This window comes from Microtus pennsylvanicus, chromosome 18 (genome assembly GCF_037038515.1).
Source record: "Microtus pennsylvanicus isolate mMicPen1 chromosome 18, mMicPen1.hap1, whole genome shotgun sequence".
In the NCBI taxonomy this organism is placed as follows: Eukaryota; Metazoa; Chordata; class Mammalia; order Rodentia; family Cricetidae; genus Microtus; species Microtus pennsylvanicus.
Window position 1 is genome coordinate 4,676,535 of NC_134596.1, and position 27,922 is coordinate 4,704,456.

General features: G+C 44.5%; 1 protein-coding gene across 1 annotated transcript; it reads right to left on the reverse strand.

The window, feature by feature from the left end:
• Positions 1-1,875: 1,875 nt before the first annotated feature.
• Positions 1,876-24,312, reverse strand: Tph1 (tryptophan hydroxylase 1). Its single transcript, XM_075952820.1, has 11 exons — positions 24,286-24,312; positions 22,053-22,173; positions 17,398-17,581; positions 15,727-15,827; positions 12,694-12,761; positions 12,358-12,554; positions 9,724-9,859; positions 8,943-9,069; positions 7,201-7,296; positions 6,463-6,596; positions 1,876-5,004 (listed from the first exon to the last, which is right to left on the reverse strand). The coding sequence occupies exons 2-11, from the start codon at positions 22,164-22,166 to the stop codon at positions 4,830-4,832; spliced, it is 1,332 nt and encodes a 443-aa protein (XP_075808935.1). The 5' UTR covers positions 22,167-22,173; positions 24,286-24,312; the 3' UTR covers positions 1,876-4,829.
• Between the last annotated feature and the right edge of the window lie 3,610 nt (positions 24,313-27,922).

Sequence of the window (27,922 nt, forward strand, 5' to 3'; positions counted from 1 at the left end):
GGGAGGGGGTGCAAAGCAGAACTACTAACAGACCAATTTTAAGGAATGTGGGGAGTGGGGTGGTTTGAATGAGAAATGTCCCCGTTGACTCTGGTATTTGAACACATGGTCCCCATTGGTGGCGCTGCTGAGGAGGTTGTGGGACTTTTAGGAGGTGCAGCTTTTTCTTCTATCCATTTGCCTACCTAAGGTGTTATGTTCCCAAGGCAAAAAGTGGGACTAAACCCGAATTTCAGGGGTTCTTTCACTTCTCCAAATGAAGTCATCTAGAACAGGAAAGCAGAGCGTCCAGAGCCACCTCAGCAGAGTCCTCCCAGCAGGGACCAGGGAAGAGTGAGTCCACAGAGAACCAAGGTGCAGTGAGGCCAAACAGAGGCCAAGCTCCGTTTTCCACAGAAAGGTTGCCAAGCTGCTGCTGACTAGTTCCCTCAACTAGAAAAGCTGTCCAAAAGTGTATTTTGGTTTTTGTTTGTTTGTTTTTGTTTTAAAAATATGCTTCAAGTCGTCCGAGAGCTTCCAGAGCAACGGAAATGCAAGAGGCCCAGACAGGAAGCCAAGATTCTACAGGCACCCCCCCTTTCCTTGGAGCAAGCAAGCAATGGCTTGGAGGCTGAGAATCTGAGGTGAGAGTAACAGCTGAGAAACTGAGCCGTGATTTTATAGTACTGGGGAGGCGGTGGGGAGAGCGATGAGGGAGCCAGGTCCCCTGATGTACACTTAGTGGGACCCCTAAAGGGCTACACTGTAGTGGCATTTCATTTGTATTTTATTAAATAAAACTTACCTGAGGATAAGAGAAATAAAACAGCCACACTGATCAGCTTTACAGATCAGGCAGCAATAACACATACCTCTAATCCCAGTAGCCACACTAGCTTGCCATAGAAACTGGGCAGTAGTGGTGCATGCCTTTAACCCCAGAACTAGAGAGGATTATAAAACAGGAGGAGACAGCTCTCAGTCTCCGTCTTATTCTGAGATTTTTGGAGGCAGGATCGCCATTTTGGACTGAGGCAGAGGTAAGAGCCAGTGGCTGGATGTTTTGCTTTTCTGACCTTCAGGTTGAACTCCAGTATCTGTCTCTGATTTTAATTAGTTGTGCTTCACTACAGACTGAGAGCAGGGGTGACCTGGGAGTAGACCAGCCTCACCAAGCTGAAGCTTGGCTCCATCCCTAAGTGGACCAAGATCATCCTATGCCATAATAAATACACTGACTGCTAGAAATAGCAGTTATTCTCTCTGGAGGAAGGCAGAATCATCCAGAAGATGTGAGGGAATCCTGCTCAAAACAGTTATCGCTAATGATTATTTACATCAAGAAAACAATGTGACGACCAGAAGAGGGCATCAGAGCCCCTGGAGCTGGAGTTACAGGCAGCTGTGGTCTGGCAGATGTGGGTGCTGAGAACACTCTCAGGTACTCTGTAAGAGAAGGGAGTGCTCTTTACTGGTGAGAAGCCGTCTCTTCGGAACCATAAATCGGCTTCTTACAAAGCCTCGTGTGAGGTAATTTTCTCCAGGTCTTCATTTTATATTTTGCACTTTCTTCAAAAATGTTTGGAGTTGGTATACAAAGCAATGGGTTCCACTGTGGCATTTTCATTCTCTGTTCTAATTCATTGCCTCCCCCATGGCTGATTCTTTGTACCAACCATCACCACTGCTAGGGTCTCTAAACTAAATGATTGTGAATATAAAATTGAATCTGTTTTTAATGTATGATTGACAAAAAAGAAAACAGTTGTTGAGGGGCAAATGGCTCAGCAGTTAAAGCTGCTTGTGGCCAAGCCTGATAACTGGAGTTTGATTCCTGGGGCCCACATACATACACACAAAATAAAATAATAAAATGTACTTAAAAGAACACTTTTTAAGAACATGAACTTTGAGTTTATTGTACAGTAGAACAGCAAACTTTTAAATTATAAATGTACATTCCACAGTGTGATGAAGACAAGAGTGAAATGGATCACAATTATCTTTATCCACTTCATAGACATATTAACATGTGGTCTCTGCTATTTATTGCTTCTGCGAAGTCCTGGCTTTTTTCTTTCTCTGGAAGCCGACTTACAAATTATCAATGATTCCACACATTTTATTGTACCTTGCTCCTTATGTAACTCCAAATGCCAAAGCATGAAGTTAAGGAACACAGGCATTCTGATGATTCATATTTCTCTTTTCTTTGAAGTCAGACACTCTACTGTGGTCAGGAATGAGTCTCTGGTTAAGAACTGCAAGCCATGCTTTTGATTTCATTCTGTCCTGGTGTTGGATAATTATTTAAATTTTTTTAGGTATTTTGAAAACTCTAAAAACTCTTGGATCCCTGATTTGCCAAATATCATGATCCAGAGGTTAGACAAAGTCAAGGCCGCCACTAAATATTTCCACGATCTTGAAGTTACTAATTATTTTAAAGTGCATCAGTCAGAGCAAATATTAAGCACCATCATTTAAAAACCCACTAACTGTGATTCTTCAGCATCATCAAAGTCTTGTGAAAATAACCAGACACAGCAGATGGGGTCTCTATGCTGTCTGTTATGATTTCTTTAGAGTGCTTTTCCTGGTGACTAAACAGACTAGCTGGTCTGTACGTCAAATGATTTCAGACACGCTCACTCACATGTCATCATCGTATGGATGCTCAGTAGCTGTGAAAGCGACCGTTTATAAAGGGCTGAGACGGCTGAGTCACCCTTCCTCAGTCTGCTTCCTCGCAGAGCACGGGACGGAATGCAGCATTGTGGGACATTTGCACACTGTGTGACGATGTGTTGTTGTGAACCGTTTTAATAAAAACCTGAACAGCCAATAGCTAAGCAGGAGAGGTTAGGTGGGACTTCCAGGCAGAGAGAGGAACTCAGGGGGATGCATCTAGACAGACAGAAGATGCCACCGATATATGGAGCAACTTGTATGAACAGAATGGAGGAGAGGTAAAAAGTCATGCGACAGAGTGTAGATTAATGGATATGGGTGTTTAAGTTATAAGAGCTAGTTGGGAACAAGCCTAAACCAAAGGCCAAGTTTTCATAATTAATAATAAGTCTTCTTGTCATTATTTGGGGGGGGGCTGGTGGTCCCAAAGGAAGTCTGGGAAGAAAGACTGACAAAATGCAGCTGTTAACAATTTCCTCTGATGTCTTAAAAGGATGTAAAAAAAATCTAGTGTAAACCATCTAGTGGGCTTGAAATAAAGCATGTTCAATGGTATTTGATTTCACTATTACTGTGAAAAATAGAGGTTTTTAATTTCTTTATTTTATGTGTATGGACGTTCTGCTTGCATGTGTGTCTGTGCACCATTTGCATGCCTGCCTGCTATTCATGGAGGCCAGAAGAAGACATTGGATCCCCTGAAACTGGAGTTACAGATGGTCGTGTGCCACCATGTGGGTGCTGGGAATCAAGCCCAGGCCCTCTAGAAGAGTGGCTAGTGTTCTTAACTGTTGAGCCACTGTCCTACCCTGGTAGTATTGAACTCCTAAATTGTACTATAGGATCTCTCTGCCTCTCTTTCCTTATCCCTCTCTCTTTCCTACCTTCTTCCTCATCTCAAGTCTTCTCTCTTTCCTTTTTCCATCCTTTTTGAAGTTTATAGCTTTGCTCTGCCACAACGCCTTGGTTCATCACAGACTCAGAACACAGGAATAACTTCTAATGGGCCAAAGCATCCAAACGTATGAGCAAAGCTAAACTTTTCCTCTCTGTACGTCGGTTGCCTCTGCACTCCGTTACAGTAGTGAAGAGTTCAGACAGCCGCTTCTGCTCATGCTCCATGTCTGACATCACTACCCTCCACCCTCACAGTCCCCACAAATCACACTCTCAGACCAGACTGCTCTCCCTGGCCCTTCTCTGTTTCTTTCCTCATTTCCTACCCTCTTCCCTCACTGCCTTCTCAAGTTCTTATGTTCTACTGTGACACCTTGAAATAAGGCGCCAGGGAGACCTGGAAGTGCAGGCACTGCCATGCCTGGCTGAGTCTTGGTGACTTCTATATCCTCGTCTGACACTGCACTTGAAGCCAACTTGCTCTTTGCTAGTCATGCTCGAGGGCCAAGCCCTCTGCACGTCTGTCCATGCAGGCAGTGAGGACAGCTGGTCTCCTATAAATCTAGTCTGTGAATGTGCCTGAGCTGTGACAAGGTTGGTGACAAGTAACAGCTACAGATACACTCATCAGGGCATTCAAAGTGACCATTTGCTGATGACGAACTGGTGGAAACAGCATCAAGGTAAGACCAACTTGTGTCAAACAACTTGCCCCATCAAAAGTGGGTATTCAGTAAAAAAGGCCGTGATACTGGGGGATGAAGTTGGAGGAAAGAAAGGGAAGGGGAAGATGATTTAACTATATTTTAATGAAATAAAATATTTTAAATGGGCATTTGGTGAATCACATGATATGTGAATTATATTTCCCTAAGCAGGTACCAAAAAAGAAGGAGGAGGAGAAGGAAGAAGAGGAAGAAGAAGATGAAGAAGAAGAAGAAGAAGAGGAGGAGGAGGAGGAGGAGGAGGAGGAGGAGGAAGAAGAAGAAGAAGAAGAAGAAGAAGAAGAAGAAGAAGAAGAAGAAGAAGAAGAAGAAGAAGAAGAAGAAGAAGAAGAAGAAGAAGAAGAAAGTTGTCAGCAGTGGCTAAAGCATCCAGGTGTGCATTTTCAGAGACATTGGGTGATTTATTAGAGAGAAAGATGAGAAATTTTGTTAAGCTGGGAGCTGGTGTCCTTCTCAAGCAGGTCTTTGGGGGAAGCAAGAGATGGCCCTCGCTCTGAACTGAAGCTCACTGACTTTCTGGATTCGGACTGGAGACGATCACACACTGGGCCGCCTGCTGACCCGAGCAAGGGCATCGCTGATGACATCGAGGTCATACCGCAACTCATTCACAGCGCTGGTTATGCTCTTGGTGTCTCTCAGAACCTGAACACTCTGAGTATACGGATTGTACTTCACTCCAAATGGGCGCTTCATGGTTTTGGTAAATTCTCTATTTAAGACAACAAGTAAGGGAGTGTTAATTTCTATGAGTGTGAGTGACAAAACCCTAACAGAGGACAGAAGACCTGGTCACACACCACACACACCACACACACACACACACACACACACACACACAACACCTGCTTTCTCTGTCTTGACATCAGGGGCCTCAACACCTGTGGCCTTGGAGGGAAAGCTCAATCCCCCCTTCTCCCTCTCCATTCTCCCATACTGAGCACTAATCCCATGTCTCATGTCACGGAAGTGGTCTATAGCCCATCTCTTGACTTCACTAAGGGCATCACCCACAGTAGCTTTATCTGCCAGTATGTTAGAAGATAATGGCAATACTGAGCCACAAAGTAAGACACTCCTCAGCTATGCTTTACATACTAAAAAGAGGGGACAGGATGGGGAGGAGGGAGAGAGAGACCTAACTTCCCATACTTGTGTGATTTTTTTTTCAGCTTAGGTTTCTAGCTTTCTCTCAAGTGACTTTAATCCCCCCACCCTTTCCTCATGGTTTAAAATCTGTCTCCTTTATCAACTCAACATTCGAACCTCTTCCTTGGTACCCTACAGAACAATCATGCTCAAAACCCCAAAGGATAACTGCATAGCTTGGACCAAGTGTACATGCTTGGGTACTAGAATCCAGGCTCCCATCCATCTGGTCTCCTCAGTGGGGGACCACTGCAGCTTTGTCTGAGGATGCCATCTGTGCTAGAGAAAGCACAGCTGCTATTGTTATTTGATTTTGTGCATAGCAAGCTCCTGGAAGATAAGCATGGTCTTCAGCCCAGCAATCCCCTGTCCTCACAGTGTGGCTTCCTGACTTCTTCAATTGCATGCTATTTTCTGGATCCTGCTTCCACAGCCACTTCCTCCCCACTGCCTCTGTCTTAGTCCAGATTTTACTTTCGCCTGGAGTTCAAAAGTATCTGAAGTAGCTGTGTTCCAGCTCTCCCCATATGACAGCATGCTTACCTGATGCGAGGCAGATCTGATTGCAATAAAATAGCCCCATGCATTTCTATCACTCTTTCTTTCTCCATGCCATTTCAGCCTAAAACCTGACACGTCTCAGTTCTAGCTAGTCTTCCATCTGTCTCACTTGCCTCCAAGATTTCTGTGCTTCTCCAGCTGGAGAGGAGAGCAATGGAGGTAAGAGTGTTTCCTCTCTGTCTCTATTCTCATCACTTCCCTATTTCTCAGTATTGTGTCTATAGTCCATGCTGAACTATAAATTCTGCTGGGAAGGAATGGGGAGGAGCCAGTCTCTCAATGTATCCCATTCCCATATGCAACTACTTAATATATGATATTCAACCTATTCTAAACAGATATGTCTTAGGTAGAAAGCTCCTGGTGGGCATCCAATTACCTACTTGCTTATACCTGTGATTATTGTATCTTTGGACATTATTTTTGCAGCAAATGGAAGCTTGAGGGGGATAGATTTTACCTCATCTTTTCCTTTGCGTCTTCAAAGCTCTCAGATACAAAGTAGACATCCTGGAAGGTTGTGATGAGACACTCCTGCTTGCAGGCAACCTTGGGATCAAAGGGCTTAACTTTGGCATGTCCAGAAAGCGCATGCTGGGGGACAAAGCATGGTGATCAAATACTGCCTCTATCTCCACAGAATTCAGGACTGCAGCAACTGATTTATGCAAGGGACCTGTCTGCAACCCCAGACTGTCTCACTGCATTGCTGCTTCATCCAGTCTAACCCAAAAGACGCTTGCTGTCCCCCACAAATGACTCAAAACCATCTCAAGGGTTATATTTTAACTTTCTTCACCACATAGGAGGAAGCCAAGTATCTTTATTTATTCATTTATTTACATATGCATTACCACACCTACTGTCTACCTCCACTGGTCACATTCACACTTCTACCCATCACCACGGAGCAGCCTCCTTTAGCACAGTACCTTGGACAGCGCTTGTCCCAAGGCTCACTGCCCAGAGCTCTCTTGTTGCTCTCTTAGACAACCCGGTCTCACTTCCCTACTTGCTTCAGAATTTACTGCTTGCATCCCAGAAATTTGTTTAAAGCTTTAAAACACGTTTTACTTAAAAGACACATTTTTTTTCTAGAAATTTGCCGTAGTAAAGGCTTGTCAGATGCAAGCTCTGCCTCCAGACATGTTGACGGTATTGGTGGACACAGTTATATGCAAAGACCGATGTCTCTTACTTTGAGCTCGCTGATGGAAGAAAGCAAGCCAGCACCGAAGACTCTCAGCTGTCCATCTTGTTTGCACAGACCAAACTCCACAGTGAAAAAGTAGCACTGCAAAAGGAAGCCAACGTCATGCTCACGTCCTGAACATCTCACTCTAAAGAAATTCCAGTTCCTAGTCACCGGCCCAAAGTGCACCAGGACTTTCTAAACTTGGGGTAAAGACTCTAATACAGGGTTGAAAATTACTGAGGAGTTCAAAGATCTCTCTGTGTGTATCTGTTACCCCTAGTTATACTGACCATATTAAAGTTAAAACCAAGAAACAATTAAGGTGCTTAAAAATCTGTTTTAAATGTGGTAAACCCACTGTGTGGCTACATAAGTAACACTTAATGAAAGTATATTTTACAAAACAAAAGTAACAAAAGACTAGCATTTTTTATAATTGTTATTCGTCTTTTAAATTTATTTTGATTATTTTTACCTATGTGTATGTGTACGAGCACCTACAAAGGCCAGAAGAGGGCATGGGATCCCCTGGAGCTGGAGTAGTAGGAAGAATGCTCCCAACTATGTGGCCAATATCTTTTTTAACTTTAATTTAATTTCTCTTACATTTATTTGCATGTGTGTGTGTATGTACACATTCATACACGCACACACATGCCTGTGAAAGGTCAGAGGACACCTGTGGGGCAAGTTCCTTCCTTCCACCATGGGATGAAACTCAGGTCATCAGGCTTGGGGGCACTGAGCATCTCACTGACCCTGGTTTTAATTCTTGACAATTACAATCCTATGGATTCATAGTGTGGAGGGACTGAGTTAGCTAAACCCATCTGTTCACGTCTTGTCCGTGTCTGGCTAGACAGTATTTAACGTCTGATAGGGAGGCAGATGGATTGCCATATCTGCTTCTGTATTTGGTTCAAGTATATGAACAGCTTTATGCAGTTAGAAAAGGGCAGGCATTTGGCTCCCCTCTTCAAAGAAATGTGCATATTCTTTAACTACCTCACTCAGCATATGGTAGTCACTTAAAGTTCAGACTCAACGTGGTATCTGAGCCCTGTCTGTCACATTAAAAATACACTATGTGTCTTTTACTTATGAATAATTTTGTCCTCAAGGACTCCACAAAAGGTCTCGGGGATGCCCAACATCCCTAAACCACAAATTTATAACCAGTGAGTCTATTTTCAACCCTTCTCCACTTGCAGGTATCTCCCAGTGGTGCCAAGCCTATATTCATCTGTCTTAAGCCTCATCCTAAAATTTCCTTCCTTCCCTGGTTCATAAGACATCACTCATTTTTTAAAATATTTATTTATTTATTATGTATACAATGTTCTGTCTGTGTGTATGCCTGAAGGCCAGAAGAGGGCACCAGATCTCATTACAGATGGTTGTGAGCCACCATGTGGTTGCTGGAAATTGAACTCAGGACCTCTGGAAGAGCAGGCAGTGCTCTTAACCTCTGAACCATCTCTCCAGCCCCATCACTCATTTTTTTTTAATCTAAAAATTAGTATATTAAATCAATCTTGTGCTTTTCTGTCTTGTTTTAATGTTGTGTTTCTTTTGGAGAAATCTTAAATTTTTATAACTTCATTTAACTTATTTAAATTATAAGCATTTAAAGCAAAAACAAATTTTCTAATGGCTACCTTGAACATGGACTTCAAATTACCCAAATACTCCCAACCACACCCAGTGGAGAATACTGGACTATACAGCATTTTCCAGATATATACCGTTGCCAGTTTTTGAACAGTTTCCTCTGAAGCTCCAAGCGAAGCCAGGCCAATTTCTTGGGAGAATTGAGCAAAACTGGGTTCAGCCAAGAGAGGAACATGACCTAAGAGTTCATGGCAGGTATCTCTGAAATGGAGACACAATCCGTCACGCTGTGATGCTTGGCACAAATGCATAAAGTACTGTTGAATCCAGCCCAAAGTCAACCTTGCTCTTACTCTAGTTGATCAGGAGTGATAGATCATAAGGGATATTAACTGAATACAAAAATGTCATTGGTTCCAAATCTTGTCTTCTCAACATGCTTCCGCTGACATCTCAAGTCCCCCACTTAAATCTATTCTCTAGTGCCATGCTTCCTCAATAAAGGCCCTATCTGATTATACTTCCCAAAGCAACTCCCATATACATGCCTGTATCATTTCTTTTCTAGTTTTATTTTTCCCCCATGGCACACACCATCATCTGACATGAAACATACTACATTTACTTATTTATCATTTGTACATTCCCCAAAATAAAACTTTATGAAGACAATAATTTTATCTGATTTTTACACCCTTTGTGCACAGAAATGTACCTAACATCTAACGATTTGACAATTAACATAATAATAATTATTAATATTACTAATAACTGGTTGTTGGGGAGTATGCTTTAATGCCAGTCACTATCCTAAAGGCTTGACATATGCTGCTTCACCGAACACTTACAAGATGCTTTGTGAAGTGGGCACCATTACTATAAACTACTTGATGAATGAATGACTTGAGTACTTACGGCTCTGGAGTATAGAGGGGATCTGAACTGTGTCTCACATACTGAGTGCAGTGAAAGACTCGAAAGGCTAACCCTGACAGGAAGTCTCTCGGTGAGAGGTAACCAGCCACAGGGCGGATGGAAAACCCTGTACATTCTGCAGAACAAAGGAGAAAACAAAAAACGTTTACCTCAGCCACAGACCACTGACATTGGCCAGTGGCACCAGGTAGCACTTCCAAGGGGGTGTGGAAACTAAAACGTAGCCTGTGTGTACTATGGTAAGCTAAGCAGTATTAAGCACATCCCACGAACAGGCAGTGATCCTTTTACATACCACACCTTCTTGCACGCTTACAAAAGGATTTTTCTCTTTGCTGTAAAAGGTATACAACACTTAATAATGTGCTCTAAGAGCACAGGAGATGATAAAGGTGAAACACGAATTCAGTAGGCCTTAGATTACACTTGGTGCCCTCCTTCAAATGTGCAGGGTAGTTTAACTCTTACACACTGACAGTAGAAATTTTACTGGGGCAGTTATTGTGGAAGTTTCTCAAGAAGAAACAAAACAAAACAAAGAACAGAATGACCGCATGACCCAGGCAGACCACGCGTGGGCATATGTCCAAAGGGCACCGAGTCAGCGCACCACAGAGATACTTGTGCATCTGTGTTTACTGCTACACTAGTCACACGGACTCAGCCTATCCGGCCATCAGCAGTGCAGACACACAGTGGGATCGCATCCCAGCATAAAGAAAAATGACATCATAGCATTTGCGGGAAATTGGATGTAACTGGAGTTCATTGTAGTAAGAGTGAGCCAGACTCAGAAAGACAAATACTGAATGTTTTCTCTTATATGCAGAACCTAAATTAAAATCCCCATACGTGTGTGTCTATGTGTGTGTGTGGATGTGTGTGCATGCGCATGTGTATGTGTAGATCGTGGAACTGAAAGGGGATTATGAGGGAGGAGAAGGGATCTTAAGGAAGGGGACGAGGGGGAAGAGAGTATAATGGGATGCATGTGGCATGAAAGCAGAGTCGGCACCGTTCAGAAGAAGGGCAGTAGAGGACAATGGCTCCAGACACATGGCATGTAAGCATACAATACAATAATAAAGTCTATTACTTAGTGTGGTGCTTGAGAAATTCATTTTAAAAGTATTTTTTTATCATAGTCATTTTTATTCAAGTGATTTTTAGGCATTTTTATCTTCTATGGTTCTTTTTTATTTCAGATAAGCTGGCTGGTTCTCTTTCACTCAAATGCCAAGATTGTCTTCTCGGTACTAGAAAAGGGGCACTGGGTTTCAGCAGCTGAGGAGATCATTGTGTGCTCTGTCTTGTACTTAACCCTAAACCCTCACAACACTGGCACTCCAGATCCATCCAGATACTCTGTAAGTTCGCCCCCACTCTGATAGGCAGAAAGCCATCCAGTGGAATCTTCTACATTTCTTGATGGAAATCCTCCCTATTGTCCTGCCCAATGGGTCAACAGCCATCTGTCACTACTGAGCACTTAGTACATGGCTGGTGTGGCCAAGGCCCTAATATTTTGATCAAGTACATTTTAATTGTTTAAAATTAAACAACGTGTGTCCAATGACCACTATGATGGATGGTATTGGTGTCCTTATCAAGATTTCAAGTGAACTGTCCTCTAATTTTGTTTTCTTTCTTTGACATTTGCCTTTGAAACAATAAATGGCTCTGCGGCCAGCCCCTCTCCAGACCCCAAGGGAGCAGCTCTCAGTTTCATATCTACAAAGTGCTTCCTGCAAGCCTGAGTGAACGACGCCTGCGACACGGACTCACGCGGTTGCGTGAGTCCAGCGAGGACCCCTGCAGTGCTTCTGTACCATGTTTCAAACCTTAGCTTTTCATCAGAAACACGTGCATTATCCCTGTCCTCATGAAACATTCTCTGTTTCCCTGCTCAGTTCCTTTAGGCTTTTGTGCATGGTTTTTAAATAAGGAGAATTAAGGGGTTGAATAAATGGGAAGGTGTTTGTTAACTGTGTAAGAAACTCAGACAACACTTTATGCCAGGAAAAAAAATATTAACAATATGAACCAAAAACATAACTTCTGGGCTGAGGGGTGCAGCTCAGAGACGAGCTCTTGCCTAGCATCCCACAGACCCTGTACTGAGTTCCCAACTGAGACCACCCAGCATCAGAGACCACCCAGCATCAGAGACCACCCAGCGTCAGAGACCACCCAGCATCAGAGACCACCCAGCATCAGAGACCACCCAGCGTCAGAGAGTGCACAGATGCCCTTGTCTCCTCTACACAACCCTGAAGGCAGGTACAGAGGTCTGGTACAGACATCCTCGTTGATGAGATCTAACTTTGCAAGGCTGTTTTCACATGACTCTTCTAAATAAGGTCTTCTTTTTATTTAAAAAGGAGTAATATTATATATATATATATATTATATGAAACAGATTCTAATTTGTCAATGTTTAAACATTTAGTAAACAGTCCCTACATCTCCAAGTTACCCCCCAAAGTATCCAGTCCTCCAGGATGAGTTTAGAAGACTCTGGCCCTTCCACGTAACTAGCATTCACTTCTCACAGACAACACTGTTCCTGCTGAAGAGATCAACACTCTCTTACACAGATCTGTTGGCTACTACCTTTTAGAAAGTTAGAGACATCTTCCAGTTGTGGGATGTTGTCTTCCCGATAGCCACAGCATTTCGAGAGCAGAGGAAGGTTTCTGAGGTACTCCCTGCAGGCGTGGGTCGGGTAGAGTTTGTTCAGCTCTCGGAAGATGGTTCCCCAGGTCTTAATCTCTTCTTCCGTGAATTCAATCTTGGGAATGGGGTCCCCGCTAATGAGATCAAGATGGGGAATTCTGCATTGTAGTTAGGTAGTTACACTTAATTGACTTTCTACTTGCTATGCAAACACATCTTATTCCATTATTTTGTTATCTCAAAGTTAGATATGTTGGCTTGTAATACACTTACTGTTTGTAGTTCATAGCCAACTCTGCAAAATACTTTCGTCTTCTACGGTAGACATTGTCTTTGAAGCCCTGATAATTAAAAGCAATTAAGTATTGAAACCAAAAACACTTGAAAATGACATTTAGGAAGCAATTCATTTAGGAAGGAGATATCGAAGAACAACACAATTGTTACCACACGTAAACAATGCTTAGAGATAAGTGAGCATTTTAATTTTGATGTCAGTAGTTCCGTGACAGTTCATCATCTCATGGATACAAAGAGAAAGAATACTTTTTATACAAAGATGCCACAGTGAGTACAAAGATGAAGGCCGACTACGGAATGCCGTCCTAGTTCGGTACATAGCTCTTCTCCTACTTTGTTCTTCTAATCACTTGACTGTACCTTCAGTTATGTTTACCTATGGTCAGACTTGGCAAGAAAAAGACTGAGGTGAGGCCGGGCGATGGTGGCGCACGCCTTTAATCCCAGCACTCGGGAGGCAGAGGCAGGCGGATCTCTGTGAGTTCGAGGCCAGCCTGGTCTACAGAGTGAGTTCCAGGACAGGCTCCAAAGCCACAGAGAAACCCTGTCTCGAAAAAAATCAAAAATCAAAATGAATACATAAAATAGTGACTTAACTGAACTAAACTTCCCAGCCGTGACCCCACCCCCCACCCCCCAGCTGTGTCCATCATGTGGAGAGAGCAAGGTGGAGGACAGAGGGTTCACAAGAACTTGCTCAGAGAAGGAAAACATGCTCAGGATACAAAAAATGCAAGCCACGCCCTGCTTCTGGAACTTGTATGGTGCATGGACGATGTTGACGACTAGTTCAGGACCTGCAGATTACAGGGCTGTCTAGGGATTTAGATCTGACCTCAGAGCTATGTTGTTCTCTTAGACTAACAGCTATACTGGGATACAGCTCATATGCCATGCGACTGCATTCATAGAAACTGAAAGCCATGATCATATTTTTTGCTTTTTTTTTGTTTTTTTTTTTTTATTTTTAGACAACATCTCACTGTGTTGCCCAGGCTAACCTTGAAACTTGTAATTCTCAGCCTTGGAAGTGGCTGAGGCAGCAGGCGTCTGTCACTGGGTCCACCCTTACCCTCTGATTTCATGGGTGTATTCAGGGTCATAGACTATAGCGACTTCAGAAAAATTGTGTCACCCCCAAAAGAAACATCCTACTAGCTATCTCTTCCTCATTCCCCCTCCCAAACCCATCCTCTGCCGGCCAGGGATCTAGTCACCTCTTCTAGACACTGCAGGAGGCCTCTTGTAGCTGGCTTCGCTCAAGGCTCACCCGTGTTGTCGCATGGTATTCCACGCCTGTCTCATTTTGTTTTGTGAGACATGTTCTTCCTATGTTTCCCAGGCTGACCTAAAGCTAGTGCTACCCCTCCTGCCTCAGATCCCCCGAGTTCCCATCCGTGGTGCCTTTGTGCAGCCAGTAATAGTCCCCGCCTAGCTCTGCCTACAGCTCGCTGTCTGCCCATCAGTTTGATGGACACTGGACTGTGCCTACCATGCTGTGTGGACCAACCACTGTTGATGTGTGGAAGAGGAGAGAAAATGGTCATAGTGAGGCTTCCAGCCTAATGATGTCAAGCATGTGTGTGATGGTGACAAGGCTGGAGGCAGGGGAACTACCGAGAGATGTGGCAATCATGATAAATCAGAAACCAATTTAGAAGTATGAAGGAGGCGAACATCCTTAGCAGTAGACAGCGTGTAAAACTGGTACTCACCTTTCTATTAACACGCCCCAGGGGTTCTCGTCTCAGAACCTTTGCTCACATTGTGCCCTGCCCCCAGCCCACTGTCTCTTCTTTCCATCTCTCACCTGCTGAAATCTTTTGGGATCCAGTGGAAATGTCACCTTTCTCTGATGCCTTCAGCCAGAAGCATTTGCTCTCTGGTGTATGTTAGACTTGCTAATGTCCTCTGGCACATTTTGTACATTTTATCTTGCAATATGTTAAGACATGCTCGTCCTCAACTAGGCTGCAAGCTTCCTGAGGGTGAGCAGCCCACTTCACTGCAAATAGCTACTTGGTAAGATTGCCTGGCAACCCTCTGGAGGCTATCTAACGTGATACATGGCCACATTCACGCAGCTTAGAAAGCAGGAGGCGCTAATGTGCAGGCCAGATCTGTGACACTCCACAATTGCATTCTCTCTTCTTCCCTCCCTAGAACCCAGAGATTCAAACACAAGTCCAGTGCACTAGGTTCCAGCTCTTGAGCTCGTGGCTGTGCTGTGAAGTTCTCCAAGGAAACAACTTCTCGGGTCACCAACTGCCTAATCAGTCAAACTGGGCAGCATGGTGGTAGGGGTTTTTCTGACCCCCTTTAGCGCATGTCAGACACCCAGGCCCGTTTCAGCAGGAGCTGATTACAAACACACTCAGCTGTGCGGCTCTGGGCATGGCTTTATAACGAATGCTGGAAACAGGGCAGATCTTGGAGCCAGTGAACTGGATACTTTCCTGTCTGCTGGCCCACTACTACCTCTGGGGAGAGCTGCTCCTGCTCCCTGAAATCCCAATCCCACAAATTCTATTTAGTTCAGAAAAAGCATTTTCCCACAATCAAGTTGCCCTTGTTATTTGGGGGAAGGAACAGAACAGGGGCAACTGAAGTGAGTATAGTCAAAATATCTTATATATGTATGAAATATCACAATGAAACTCAGTGTTTTGTATAGTTAATATATGCTATTAACTTGTCTGAAAAACAGTAGTTACCCCTAGTCCTAGGGAGATGACTTGGCCTTTGAGAGCACTGACTGTTCTCGAGAATCCAGGGTTTGGTTCCCAGCACACACATGGTGTCTCACAACCATGCATAACTCAAGTTCCAGAGGATTCAGTGTCCTCTTCTGGCTTTCAGGCACATACATACATACAAGGAACCCCCCCCCACACACACACACACATCTATAATAAATAAATCAATGTTTAAAGTTTTTAAATTGTCCTTAATTTTTTAGTTTGCCTTAAAGTATTTTTACCGAAGTGTTTTAAAAAGGTAACTTACAGGGTGGTCTGCATCGAGTTCGGACCCATACATCAGCACTCTGTTGGCACAGAAGTCCAGGTCAGAAATCTTCTTTGGGAACCAAGGAACAGTCTCCAAAACTGCAAAATAAAATCCCAAAGCCACTGAGGTTTGAGGAGATAAGTTTAACCAAAGGGACATTCAGGAAAGTGCAGTTGGGTGAGACTTGTATATTGATGAAAAATGAATAAAACAAGTAAACTGCTCTATTCCTAGGAATTATATTGTAATTAAACTCATTAGCTTTACTTTATTAAAAAAATTAATCTTCAGGCTGATTCCCAACTGCTAAAGAATACTGTTCTTAAGCAACAAACCAAATGTTTAAATGTTTAAACTCACATACATAATCGTCCTATGGAGGCAGGCTGGGATAATGCAACTCTACAGACCAGCATGCAAGTCCTGGAAAGGCTTTTAATAGCAGTGTTTGTTTGGAGTAGGATATCATGTCCAAATATCTAATATCTAGATTTAATATCCAGAGGTGGTGGCGCACGCCTTTAAACCCAGCACTCTGGATCCAGAGGCAGGAAGATCTCTGAGTTAGAGGCCAGTCTGGTCTACAGAGCAAGTTATAGGATAGTCAGGGCTACACAAAGAAACCCTGTCTTGAAAAGTTTTTATTGAACTATTTTTAATTCAGTATATGTGTGTGCATGCATGCCTACATATGAGTATTTGGTGCTAAGAAGGCCAGAGGTGTAGGATCCTCTGGAACTGGAGTCCTAAGTTACCTGGTGTGTCTCTGTGTGTGATCTGACCTGAGTTGGTGTACATTAAATATCAAAGGAACCATCTAGCATTCTAGAAAACTCTTTGCTGTGTAGGTGAGGTCAGCAGATTGCAGATGCCAAGGCAGCCTACCCAAGGCAAGCATGGCCAGTGGGATGGGGAACATGGAAATCAGCCCTTTTTCAGTGCTTTGTCCTTTCTGTTTAAGAAGAGAGCTCAGGGACTCAGGGAAGTTGCTCCCTGCCAGCCAGAAATGGAGGTGAATCCAGTTCAACAAGAACATGAAGGCATATGAACAGCAGCCCTGGTCACACTCCAAAGATTGTGATGTAATTTGAAGAGACTCTACTGAATCCAAAGTCACAAAATGAATCCATTTGTCTCTTGTTTTAACTAAGTTATAACGATTTCTTGTCAGAAATGAAGACCTTCGCCTCTGTCTTTTCCATCTGAAATCTCGGAAGGCTCGATCTCATCTGAGCAGGTTTTGGTGGGAACCTGGTCTATAGTGAGTTTCAGATCTCAGGTGTCAAACACTGCCAATGTTCCCCCAAATTCAAATAGCCACTTAATTGTCTGGCACTAAAGACAATTAAGGCACCCGGGAGACCCATGAAGAGTGAGGGGAGGGGAGACCAGGGTTGTGGAATCTGGAAGAGCTAAGAGAGAGCATCAACCTCTAGCCCACCCTTCTCGTGGTCAAGGTTCCTTTATCTTCCATCCTCCGTAAAATGCTGCCTCATGATTTCCCTCTAGAATTCTGATCAGATGCCATTGTGTTTCCTTCACTACCGTACTATGAGGACTTTAAAAAGACAGAGTTGTCTTTGTCTCCCTGTCCTCAAGATGAAGAGGAGGCTGGACAGACATCGAGAGCTTGCTCTTGGAGGTGGAGCGTTGCCCTCTCAAACATACCATCTTCCTTCCCAGCGAGCTGATCTGGGGAATCCACAGAGAGGACAGTGGTGTGGGACTTCAGCAGGGGAAAGACGTCATTCAGCTGTTCTCTGCTGATGTCGCAGTCAACAAAAATCTCCAACTCTGAATTCCTTCGATTTGATTTCCGGGACTCGATATGTAACAGGTTCACGTGCTTCTCCTGTGTAAAGCAGAGGGTAAAGACTGGACACACCTGGGTTGCTAATGATCGTTGAGGAGAATACTTTCATTAGCACAAAAACAATTTAACATTTGTCAGAATTTGCCCAAATGGGGGATGAAGGTGGGTTTAGTGCTACTAATGGAAAATAATTCCCTGCTGCAACATGTAAGATTAAATGAAAGCGTGAAAACGCATCATACCCTTTAAAAACCGGTAAAGTGACAACCACAGGAGGCCCTCCAAACGGCCAGGGTTGGTTAGAACTCAGATTTAAGCACCAAGTGCTGAGCTGTGATGGTGCATGCCTAGAGTTCCAACACTCAAGAAGCAGAAGAATCCTGAGTTCAAGGTCTTCTTCAACTACATAGTGGTTTTGAGGCTACCCTGGCTACATAGTCTCTCTCTCTCTCTCTCTCTCTCTCTCTCTCTCTCTCTCTCTCTCTCTCTCTCTGTGTGTGTGTGTGTGTGTGTCCCTGTGCGTATGTGTGTTCAGTCAGAGCTAAGTACTGAACCCAGGACCTTGTACATTTTACACTCTACCACTAAACTAAATTCCTAGCTCCCATAGTCTCTTTCTCAAAAAAAGTTAAAACATGGGCCAACAAAATGACTCAGTGAGTCAATGTGTTTGCCACCAAGCCTGAGGACCTGAGTTCAAACCCAGGACCCCACAAAGTGGAAGGAGAGAACTGACTCCTCACACCAACCTCCACATTCACACAGCCCCACGAGAGAGAGAGAGAGAGAGAGAGAGAGAGAGAGAGAGAGAGAATAAACATTTAAGAATAAATAAAATTTTTTTTAAAAAGTTCAAACATCAAATTGCCTGGATGAAAGAATCTTGGAGAAATTCTCTCAATAAAATTAGTTTTCAGAATGTGATGTTATCATTACTTTTAAAAAACAGAGGGTTTTTTGAAAATTTTATGTATGTCAAAATGTCAAAATGATATGACAGCCATGGTAACTGGTGAAGCAGACGGCTTCTTTCCTTCCCTTTCCCTGTCAGTCTGAGATCTGAGTACCACATGTGCAAGCCTCAGGGGACAGCATTTGAGTATCTGAGGAAAAAGCACGTCAGACACAAAAGCCAAACATGGGGACCAATCACCATCTAGCGCCTAGCTGGAGAGCACAAGGAAACACACGCAGCAGGTTTAGATGCACAGATACCCATCGAAGAGACAAAAGTGTGGGTCCAAGGGAACAGAAGCAGTGGCAGTGCACCTGAGGAGGGAACGGAAATGAAGATGGCAGAAGGGAGGCCAAGTGAAGAAACCATGCGGGGCTGGGGAGAAGACTCCGTGGAGAAGCGTCTGCCATGCTCTGCACCCGAGGCTCCCTGAGAAATCGGGCAACATTTAAGAATGAGCCAGATGTGGTGGCTCACAGCACTCAGGAGGCTGAAGAAGTTCCAAGCCAGTCTAAACTACAGAGCAGAAGACTGGTACTTTCTTTATAATGCAGTATGTCAAGTTTTTAATCATGGACAGAAACCCTAGCAATAAATACAAATGAAAGGTGATGGAAGAAGAAATAAAGGTATATACTTTAGAGGTCCAGAGGTAATTGCAACACAAATAACAATATAAGCCAAGCTTGTTGGTATAGTCCTGCAATCCTAGCTACTTGGAAGACTGAGGCAGGGGGATCATGGGCTTGAGGGTAGCCTGAATGAAGAAAACAATTAGACTTTCTCTCAAAATAATAAGTAAACAGAGCTGAGGATACACCCGAGAGACACAGCCCTCACGCAGCATGCTCAAAGCCCTCTCAGTTTAACTCCTAGCATGTCAATAATTAATAATAATAATATAGTATTAAATTTGGGGAGGAAGGGGTAAAAGAACAAAAGGAGATGGTATCAGTATCATTGTTCACATTGAGAACAAGCTAATTCACAGTGCAAGGAGGGAACCGTAGCAAAGCTCATCGCTAAAGAAGGAGGAGAGCAACAGGTGGAAGAGGTGGCTGAGGCTCTGCCGTGTGGCAGGATCCTTCTCTCATGTTCCTCTAGAGCCGTGTCTGCATGTAAATGTTTAGTCTTTGAATGGCTAACTGATAGTCATGGAGACAACCCTGTTCTATAATGATAGTCAACATTTATTGACCGTTTCCTTTGAACAGTTTAACTATCTTAATGACATGAGATAGGCAGTGTTCTCTCTTATTTTATCAGAACATGCAGAGAGATTAACTTCAGTGACCACCCAGCTCATAAGGGTTTTGTATACATGCAATCTGTTCTAGAACCTGCCCAGCCATGTGGTGTGCAAGCACCATAACATAGCCTGTTCACACAGTTTGTTAGAAATCAATTTTTGAAGAAAAAAAAAGAGAGACAAATCAATTTTTGTGTTCCTGTGTCCTTAAACTGTGTTAGAGTCTCCAGTGTCAGTGAGGTTACTGTACCTGGTATCTCTCTTTATGTGTGTATGTATGTGTGTGTGTTTACTTACTAAAGTGCCTAATGTCTGCCTCTTTTTCCAGATCATATCCACACGCTTAGTGTAGAGTCCAGTACCCTGCACACAGTAAGTGTGCTCTGCCTCATTCACCCATATTTCATCAGGAGAACTCTAGGAGAGGGGCTGGGTGATGGCTCTGTGGGTGAAAGTGTCTGCCGCACAAGCATGAAGATCTGAGTTTGAATCCCCAACACCCACATAAAAAGCTTGGCGCAGCCGCTTGAAGCAATCCCCACACTGTGGGGTTTCAGACGGGAATCTCTGGGGCTTGTTGGCAGCCAGCCTAGATCCTGGCCCAATGAGAGACCCTGTCCCAAAGGAATAAGGCAGAGAATGACAAAGAACAACACCTGCCATCCTCCACCGGCCTCCGCACATCTGTATATACACCACACACACACACACACACCACACACACACACACACACACACACACACACACACACACACATGCACAGCAAATAAAAAGGAAACTTTAAATAGGAACATTTGAAGGCTCTTAAATGCACATTAGCCCTCAGTCTCCCTATGCTGCGTTGAACACATGTTTGAGGACAATGTGTACTAAGGCTCTGAAAGTAGGAAATGACATAACTGCAGAATTCTTGCTACCTTGTCACCTGAAAATATTTAGCATATCATTAAACAATATCAATATTACACGGTTAGGCATTTCATTAGGTGTAAAACATTTTATTTAGTTGAAATCTCTCGAATTTATGCAGTGACTCCTCCTCCATCTCCTTCTTAGCTATCTGTGTCTATTCTTTCCTAGGCTGTTGTATTTCTTACCCATTTCTTAGAACTGCACAATATTTTATCTATTTTATATATCGCTCTGAGTGCTGTGCATCAGAGGTCTGCAGTGTCCAGAAGAGGACATCAGATACCCTGGAACTAGAGTTAGAGATAGCTGTGAGCTGCCTGGTGTGGGTGCTAGGAACTGAACCCGTGTCTTCCGCAAGAACAGAAAGCGATTTTACCTGTTGAGCTGTGTCTCCACTCCCTGAACAACACTTAGGTAAAGTAAGTGGTTAATAAAAAAATGGAGTACAGATATAAACAGAGGACTCTCAACAGAGAATCTAAAATGTCTGAAGGAAACTTAAGAAAATGTTCAACATCCTTAGTCATCAGAGAAATGCAAATCAAAACAACTCTGAGATTCTATCTTACACCTGTAAGAATGGCCAAGATCAAAAACACTGATGACAGCTTATGCTGGAGAGGCTGTGGGTAAAAGGGAACACTCCTGCATTGCTGGTGGGAATGCAAGCTGGTACAACCCCTTTGGATGTCAGTGTGGTGATTTCTCAGAAAATTAGGAAACAACCTTCCTCAAGACCCAGCAATACCACTTTTGTGTATATATCCAAAGGATGCTCAAATCGTGCTACAAGGACATGTGCTCAACTATGTTCATAGCAGCTTTGTTTGTCATAGGCAGAACCTGGAAATAACCTAAATGCCCCTTGACCGAAGAATGGATAAGGAAAATGTGGTACATTTACACAAAGGAGTACTACACAGCAGAAAAAATAATGACATCTTGAATTTTGCAGCAAATGGGTGGAGCTAGAAAACATTATTTTGAGTGAGGTAACCCAGACACAGAAAGACAATTATCACATGTACTCACACATAAATGGTTTTTAAACATAAAGCAAAGAAAAACAGCCTACAAATCACAATCCCAGAGAACCTAGACAACAATGAGGACACTAAGAGAGACTTACATAGATCTAACATACATGGGAAGTAGAAAGTAGAAAAATACAAGATTCCCCTGTGTAAATTGGGAACATGGGGACCTTTGGAGAGGGTTGGAGGGGGGAGGGGAGAGGCAGGGAGGGGAGCAGAGGAAAATGTAGAGCTCAATAAAAATCAATTTTAAAAGAGACTTCTGAAGGCCATCTCCGAGGACCTGACTGAGAGAACCCTACACTCTCAATAGTATTTCAGAGACTGGTTTTCAGATGGGTTTTACGGGAAAGCCATACCTGGAAGATTTTCAGTGCTTTTATGAGTCCTCCGACTTCATTCTTTAAGGACAAAATGAGAGTCACTCTGCTCCTTTCTGAGGAACGGTCTCTGTTCTCCTTGTCTTCAATCATGGTGTGTCTGGAGAGGGAAAGCTCAGATGAGGGTTGACTGCAGAGCTGAACGCAGGGCAGCAGCGGTGACTCCATCCACCTCCCTGCTCCCGTTTTTTTTCACCTGCAAAACCCATGGGTCTGACAGGCTTTTTGAGGGAGCAGTGGGGCCAGAAAGTGAGACACCCCTTAGCAGAGTGCCCAGAAAGGCAAGGGCACCTGATGGGTGTCAGAACCTTCCATTTTCTTCTTTCTGACCTCGGAGGGCACTGATCAAGCCCTCCAGCCTCTGGCAGTCCCCCTGCTTATTTCAAGCTGCAAACTAAGTCCTCTGTGAAGGTCTACCTCGTCTCCCATCAGAATTTGGGTGGCCTCCCAACCTGCTTCATACGTATATGTCTTTTTTTTTTTTTTTTTTTTTTGGTTTTTCGAGACAGGGTTTCTCTGTGGTTTTGGAGCCTGTCCTGGAACTAGCTCTGTAGACCAGGCTGGTCTCGAACTCACAGAGATCCGCCTGCCTCTGCCTCCCGAGTGCTGGGATTAAAGGCGTGCGCCACCACCGCCCGGCCCATACGTATATGTCTTGTACCCGAAAATGAAGTAAAGCTCCTTCAAAGTGGGGACCAGGCCTTCTGATTTATTTGTAAACTCAACTAGAACTTTGAAAGACTAACATAGCTGTGGTCACACAGCTGTAGGAGGTGAGGACATGTTGACACCGGGTCTTTGACAGCACACATCCCTCTGCTGTCCTGGACACTTGAGGCCTGGCCTAGTGTATTCAGGGGGCTGTGCTGACAGCCACATTCCCACAGCGCTGTTGATCTGCCTAGCCTGAGGGCATTCATTCAGCAATCCCAAAGCCCTTGCCAGAACCTTATCATTTTCTCTGGTTTTTCTTTTCAGGTTTAGCCTTCTACTCCCCTTCAAGCCCCTTTGCAGCCAGATATAATAAAAGGGAGGGTCACCCGCAAAGGGAGAGGTTTACCTTCAAGGGCAGAAGATCACCCTGGAAGGTAAGGAGTCAGTTTCAACGACAGGGACCCTGCTCATCTGAATGAAGATGCCCCAGTGTACAGGACCCAGCACTGGAAATAAGACCTGCTAAGAAGGAGGTCAGCTGACCAGTGGCCTCAGTAAAGCATAGTGAAGGGTGTGCACACACCAACTTTTTGCTTCCTTGGCTTCATCAGCAGTACATGACTTATCTAGGAAGCACAGCTGAGGATTTTGAGAGTGTGGGCAATTTGAAGTTAAGATTGAAAGCTCCATGGTTCGGAAAGAATCCCCAGGGATGTTGATTTTCTTCTCCAGATGAGAACTGGGAAAGAAGTGGAGATGGAATACAAATAGGCTTAAGCAAGCACACCGGAGATAAAAGAACCCTCCAGAAAGGCAAGGCGGAGCTGTCTCCCTCCGAATGATTGCAGTGATCTAGGGCAGTAGCTACAACACATGCACAGGTGAACTCCAGTGACCAAGTGTGTGACCCTGGAACACTCATCCCACAGGCACATGTGGGGCTTGTCCCCTCCACCTCCACTCCAAGATGGCCAGGACACATATCAGTGGGGTTCACTTCACACCTCTGAAAATCAGACAGTTACATTTCATCACGGTTAAGTTTACCTGCACTATAAACAAGCCCCGAGTCTCAAGGAAGGACCTATGCCTCTGCCAGCTGTGACCTGGGACGGGGCACAGAGTGCAGGGGTGGTGCCGAGAGGCCTAGCATCTGAGACTCCCCTTTGGTGGAGCTCCCTTCAAAGAAAGAGAAAGAAAAGAGAGCTACCCTTAAATGGAAAAGAAAGGTTAATGTGTTTGTTTCTGCTGGCAAGGAGTCACACAGACTTGGGTTCCCACTCGGAACCCCCAGATCCATCCTTATTTATAAAATACAATATGTATTTACCTCACAGGGTTCCCTGTAAAGCCCAAATCCGACAAGGGAAAGAGTCTGCTTCTGGCACATAGAAGATCCTAAAGAATAGGATCTGCTGTCCCCCAAAGAAGCTACAAGGAAAGAAGAGGGAACCCCACAGGGGTAGGACTTCCACCCGGCTCCTACTGGAGGTTAGACCTGTCCCTAAGACCCCAGAAACGGGTTTCCAGGAAGGATCCACCCCATCACTCCACTCACCTCAGAGGCACCAGAGTTCAGAGGGTCGCTGAAGACCAGAGGAGCCGCCTCTTATGAGAGAAGCACGTTGTCTGAACAGCCAATGGGTGCCTGGCTCACGGGCCAGCGGCTAATGAGGATGGAGCAGTGCGAATGTGGGCGGGAGCAGCCAGCGCTGACCTGGAGTCTCGGCCGCAGCCCAGGCGCACCTCTCATTCTCAGCTATTCTCCAGGAGTTTTAATTAAGTTAATGTTGACTCATCCTCAGCCACAAAAGTCTGAGTAAGATCAAACAATCCGTTTAGAACTTCCCTCCAAACCCCATCACACCTGTTATTGACACAGTGACCTCCCGCGGGCTTGGACCGAGGCTCCAAGATTAGAAACCAGTGCAGGACTCCCCCACCCCACCCCACCCCACCCCCCGGCCCTGTGTCTGGCTTATCCCTGAGCTTCTGGGTTAATAACCTGGGCCTGCCTCGTCTTTCTCCTAGTGTAGAGCCTTATTCCTTTAGACAGAACAGCCACTGAACTTTTTAGAAGTGCTCAGTACTCCTGCAATTAAAAAAGTTTAGGATGCTCACAGATAAAGATACTGTGTTTACTGAAATATCACTCTCCCTGCTATACGAACGTGGCATAGAATCCAAATAGCATTTATCTGTTGATAACCCATTATTAGGCGCTATACTACAGCTCCAAACCATGGCCCCTCTGTATTCTGGGGGACTGTTCCCAGGACACTTACAGACTCCAGTGTCTGGGGGATGTTCCAGTCTTATAAGGAATGTGCTATAGCATGCGTATATTCTGTAAGCTTTAATCATCTTTAGGTTATTTACAGTACCCAACGCAATTTTACTGCTATGTAAATATAATAGTGTTGCATGGACTAAGGACAAGGAAATAAAGTCTGCAGAAGCAACCCCCAGCCTCCACCCAACCACCTCTTTCAATGCAGGGTAAGAGGTTGACGTGGGATTCCTGGGTGAGGAGGGCCAGCTGTATATGCAACACTTCGTATCATAGGGTATTCTCCTGGAAGGGGGGGGGGCAGCTGTATACACAACACTTTGTATTATAGGGTATTCTCCTGGGTGAGGGGGGCCAGCTGTATACGCAACACTTCGTATCATAGGGTATTCTGGAAGAGGAGGGCCAGCTGTATACACAACACTTCGTATCATAGGGTATTCTCCTGGAAGAGGGGGGCCAGCTGTATACGCAACACTTTGTATTATAGGGTATTCTCCTGGGAGAGGAGGGCCAGCTGTATACGCAACACTTCGTATCATAGGGTATTCTCCTGGGTGAGGAGGGCCAGCTGTATACGCAACACTTTGTATCATAGGGTATTATCCTGGAAGAGGGGGGCCAGCTGTATACACAACACTTCGTATCATAGGGTATTCTCCTGGAAGAGAAGGGCCAGCTGTATACACAACACTTCGTATCATAGGGTATTCTGGAAGAGGAGGGCCAGCTGTATACGCAACACTTCGTATTATAGGGTATTCTGGAAGAGGAGGGCCAGCTGTATACGCAACACTTCGTATCATAGGGTATTCTCCTGGAAGAGGGGGGCCAGCTGTATACGCAACACTTTGTATCATAGGGTATTCTCCTGGAAGAGGGGGGCCAGCTGTATACGCAACACTTCGTATCATAGGGTATTCTCCTGGAAGAGGAGGGCCAGCTGTATACGCAACACTTCGTATCATAGGGTATTATCCTGGGAGAGGAGGGCCAGCTGAATACACAACACTTCGTATCATAGGGTATTCTCCTGGAAGAGGGGGCCCAGCTGTATACGCAACACTTCGTATCATAGGGTATTCTCCTGGGAGAGGAGGGCCAGCTGTATACACAACACTTCGTATCATAGGGTATTCTCCTGGATGAGGAGGGTCAGCTGTATACACAACACTTCATATCATAGGGTATTCTCCTGGAAGAGGAGGGCCAGCTGTATACACAACACTTCATATCATATGGTATTATCCTGGAAGAGGAGGGCCAGCTGTATACGCAACACTTTGTATCATACACAACATTTAGTATTATAGGGCATTCTCCTGTCCAGATTTTGGAAATCTGGGTTAAATGGTCAATGCATAAACTAAGCAAAGATATATCCACTCTTTTGAGGGGAGGCTTTTTTTGAGACAAGGTCTTATGCTGTATCTGAGGCTGGCCTGGAACTCACTCCATAGCTCAAATTAGCCTAGAGCTCTGGCAATGCTCCTGCCTCTGCCTCTCAAGTGCTGACACTACAAGCATAAGCCAGCATGTAAGGTTGAATATCCACTTTTTTTTGAGGTGTACAATTCTGAGTCTTGACAAACAGTATATAACTACCATGCAAACAATCAAATATAGACTATTTTCGTCTCCAAAAAGTACTTGCTTGCCTCAAACTTCTCACCACCTGCACCCATTTCCCAGAGGCAATCACTGATCTGATTCTGTCCCTATTATTTTCTCTTCTCTGGAATGAGAAAAATGGATTATTCAGTCTAACCGGGCTTTTGTTCCAGGCACATATCGCAATGCTTTTGAACTTCAGGTTGCATATATTATCAGTTGCATTGCTGAATGTGTGTGTACTGCAGAGTCTGTGTGAGGGGTCAGGCAAGGTCTTTCTTGATCTGTAACCCAGGCTGGCTTTGAACTTCAAGACACATGGGGAGAAACCGACCAGCTGAGGACAGAGGAAAGGTTTTTTTAAGCTAAAATCTTCACTAACTAGCCCAGTGCCTGGCACAGAGACATGCAGTTTTTTCTCAGTACTTGTCTGTGGGAGGTTGGGCACAGGGGTACGCATCTATAGTCACCACAGCCTGGGACACTGAGGCATCTGACTCCAGTAATTCAAGACCACTCTTTACAACATATCAAGACCTCTACCTCAATGACAGGCCCGAAAGATGGGTCACTCAGAAAAGCACTTACCCTGCAAGTATGGGAACCTAGGTTCAGGTTCCAGAACTCAAGGAAAAACCCAAGTGTTCGGGCACCTGCTCATCATCCCAGCTCCGGGGTGATCCCCTGGATTCCAAATCATAAAACAAACAAACAAACAAACAGATTCTGTTTCAGAAAAAACACTGTGGCAGGCTGAGGAGATGGCTGAGTGGGAAAGCTGTACTGTGATCACAGTGCTTTTGCGGCAGATGGGAAGCAGAGACCAAAGAGCCCTGAAAGCTCTTAGGCCCCTATCCTGGTGTATGGACTCAGCAATAAACAACACAGAGACCCCCCCTCCTCACATCAAGCAAGACCAGTGAGAATGGGGTATAAGGGTGGATATGGTCAAGACGTGTGTTTATGTGTGTGTGTAATTGTTAGAGGATAAAAAATAGTTTAAGAAGTTCTCCCACCTTTTTTCTTGCCTTGAGATGAATGGTGTGGGAGGGCCTTCTGTATTTGTGTTGCTTTTATTGGCTAATGAATAAAGAAAATGCCTTGGCCTGTGATAGGGCAGAGTAGAGCTTGCGGGGGGGGGGGGGATTAAACTGAATGCTGGGAGAAAGAAGGTAGACTAATGTGGTTTAATGGACCAAGATGCCCCAAAAGGTCATTGTGAACACCCCTCCCCCTGCAAAATTACTCTGCCCAACAAAAAGCAGGAAGCAGTTTGGAGAGAACTATGCCCAAA

Excerpts from the sequence above, each read along its gene's own strand:
- Tph1 (XM_075952820.1), bottom strand. The coding sequence starts at position 22,166 with ATGATTGAAGACAAGGAGAACAGAGACCGTTCCTCAGAAAGGAGCAGA. Across the intron at positions 6,597-7,200 it reads CTTCCATCAGCGAGCTCAAA|CATGCGCTTTCTGGACATGC; the intron begins GTAAGAGACATC and ends TTTGTCCCCCAG. Across the intron at positions 5,005-6,462 it reads GACGCAAAGGAAAAGATGAG|AGAATTTACCAAAACCATGA; the intron begins GTAAAATCTATC and ends TGTCTTAAATAG.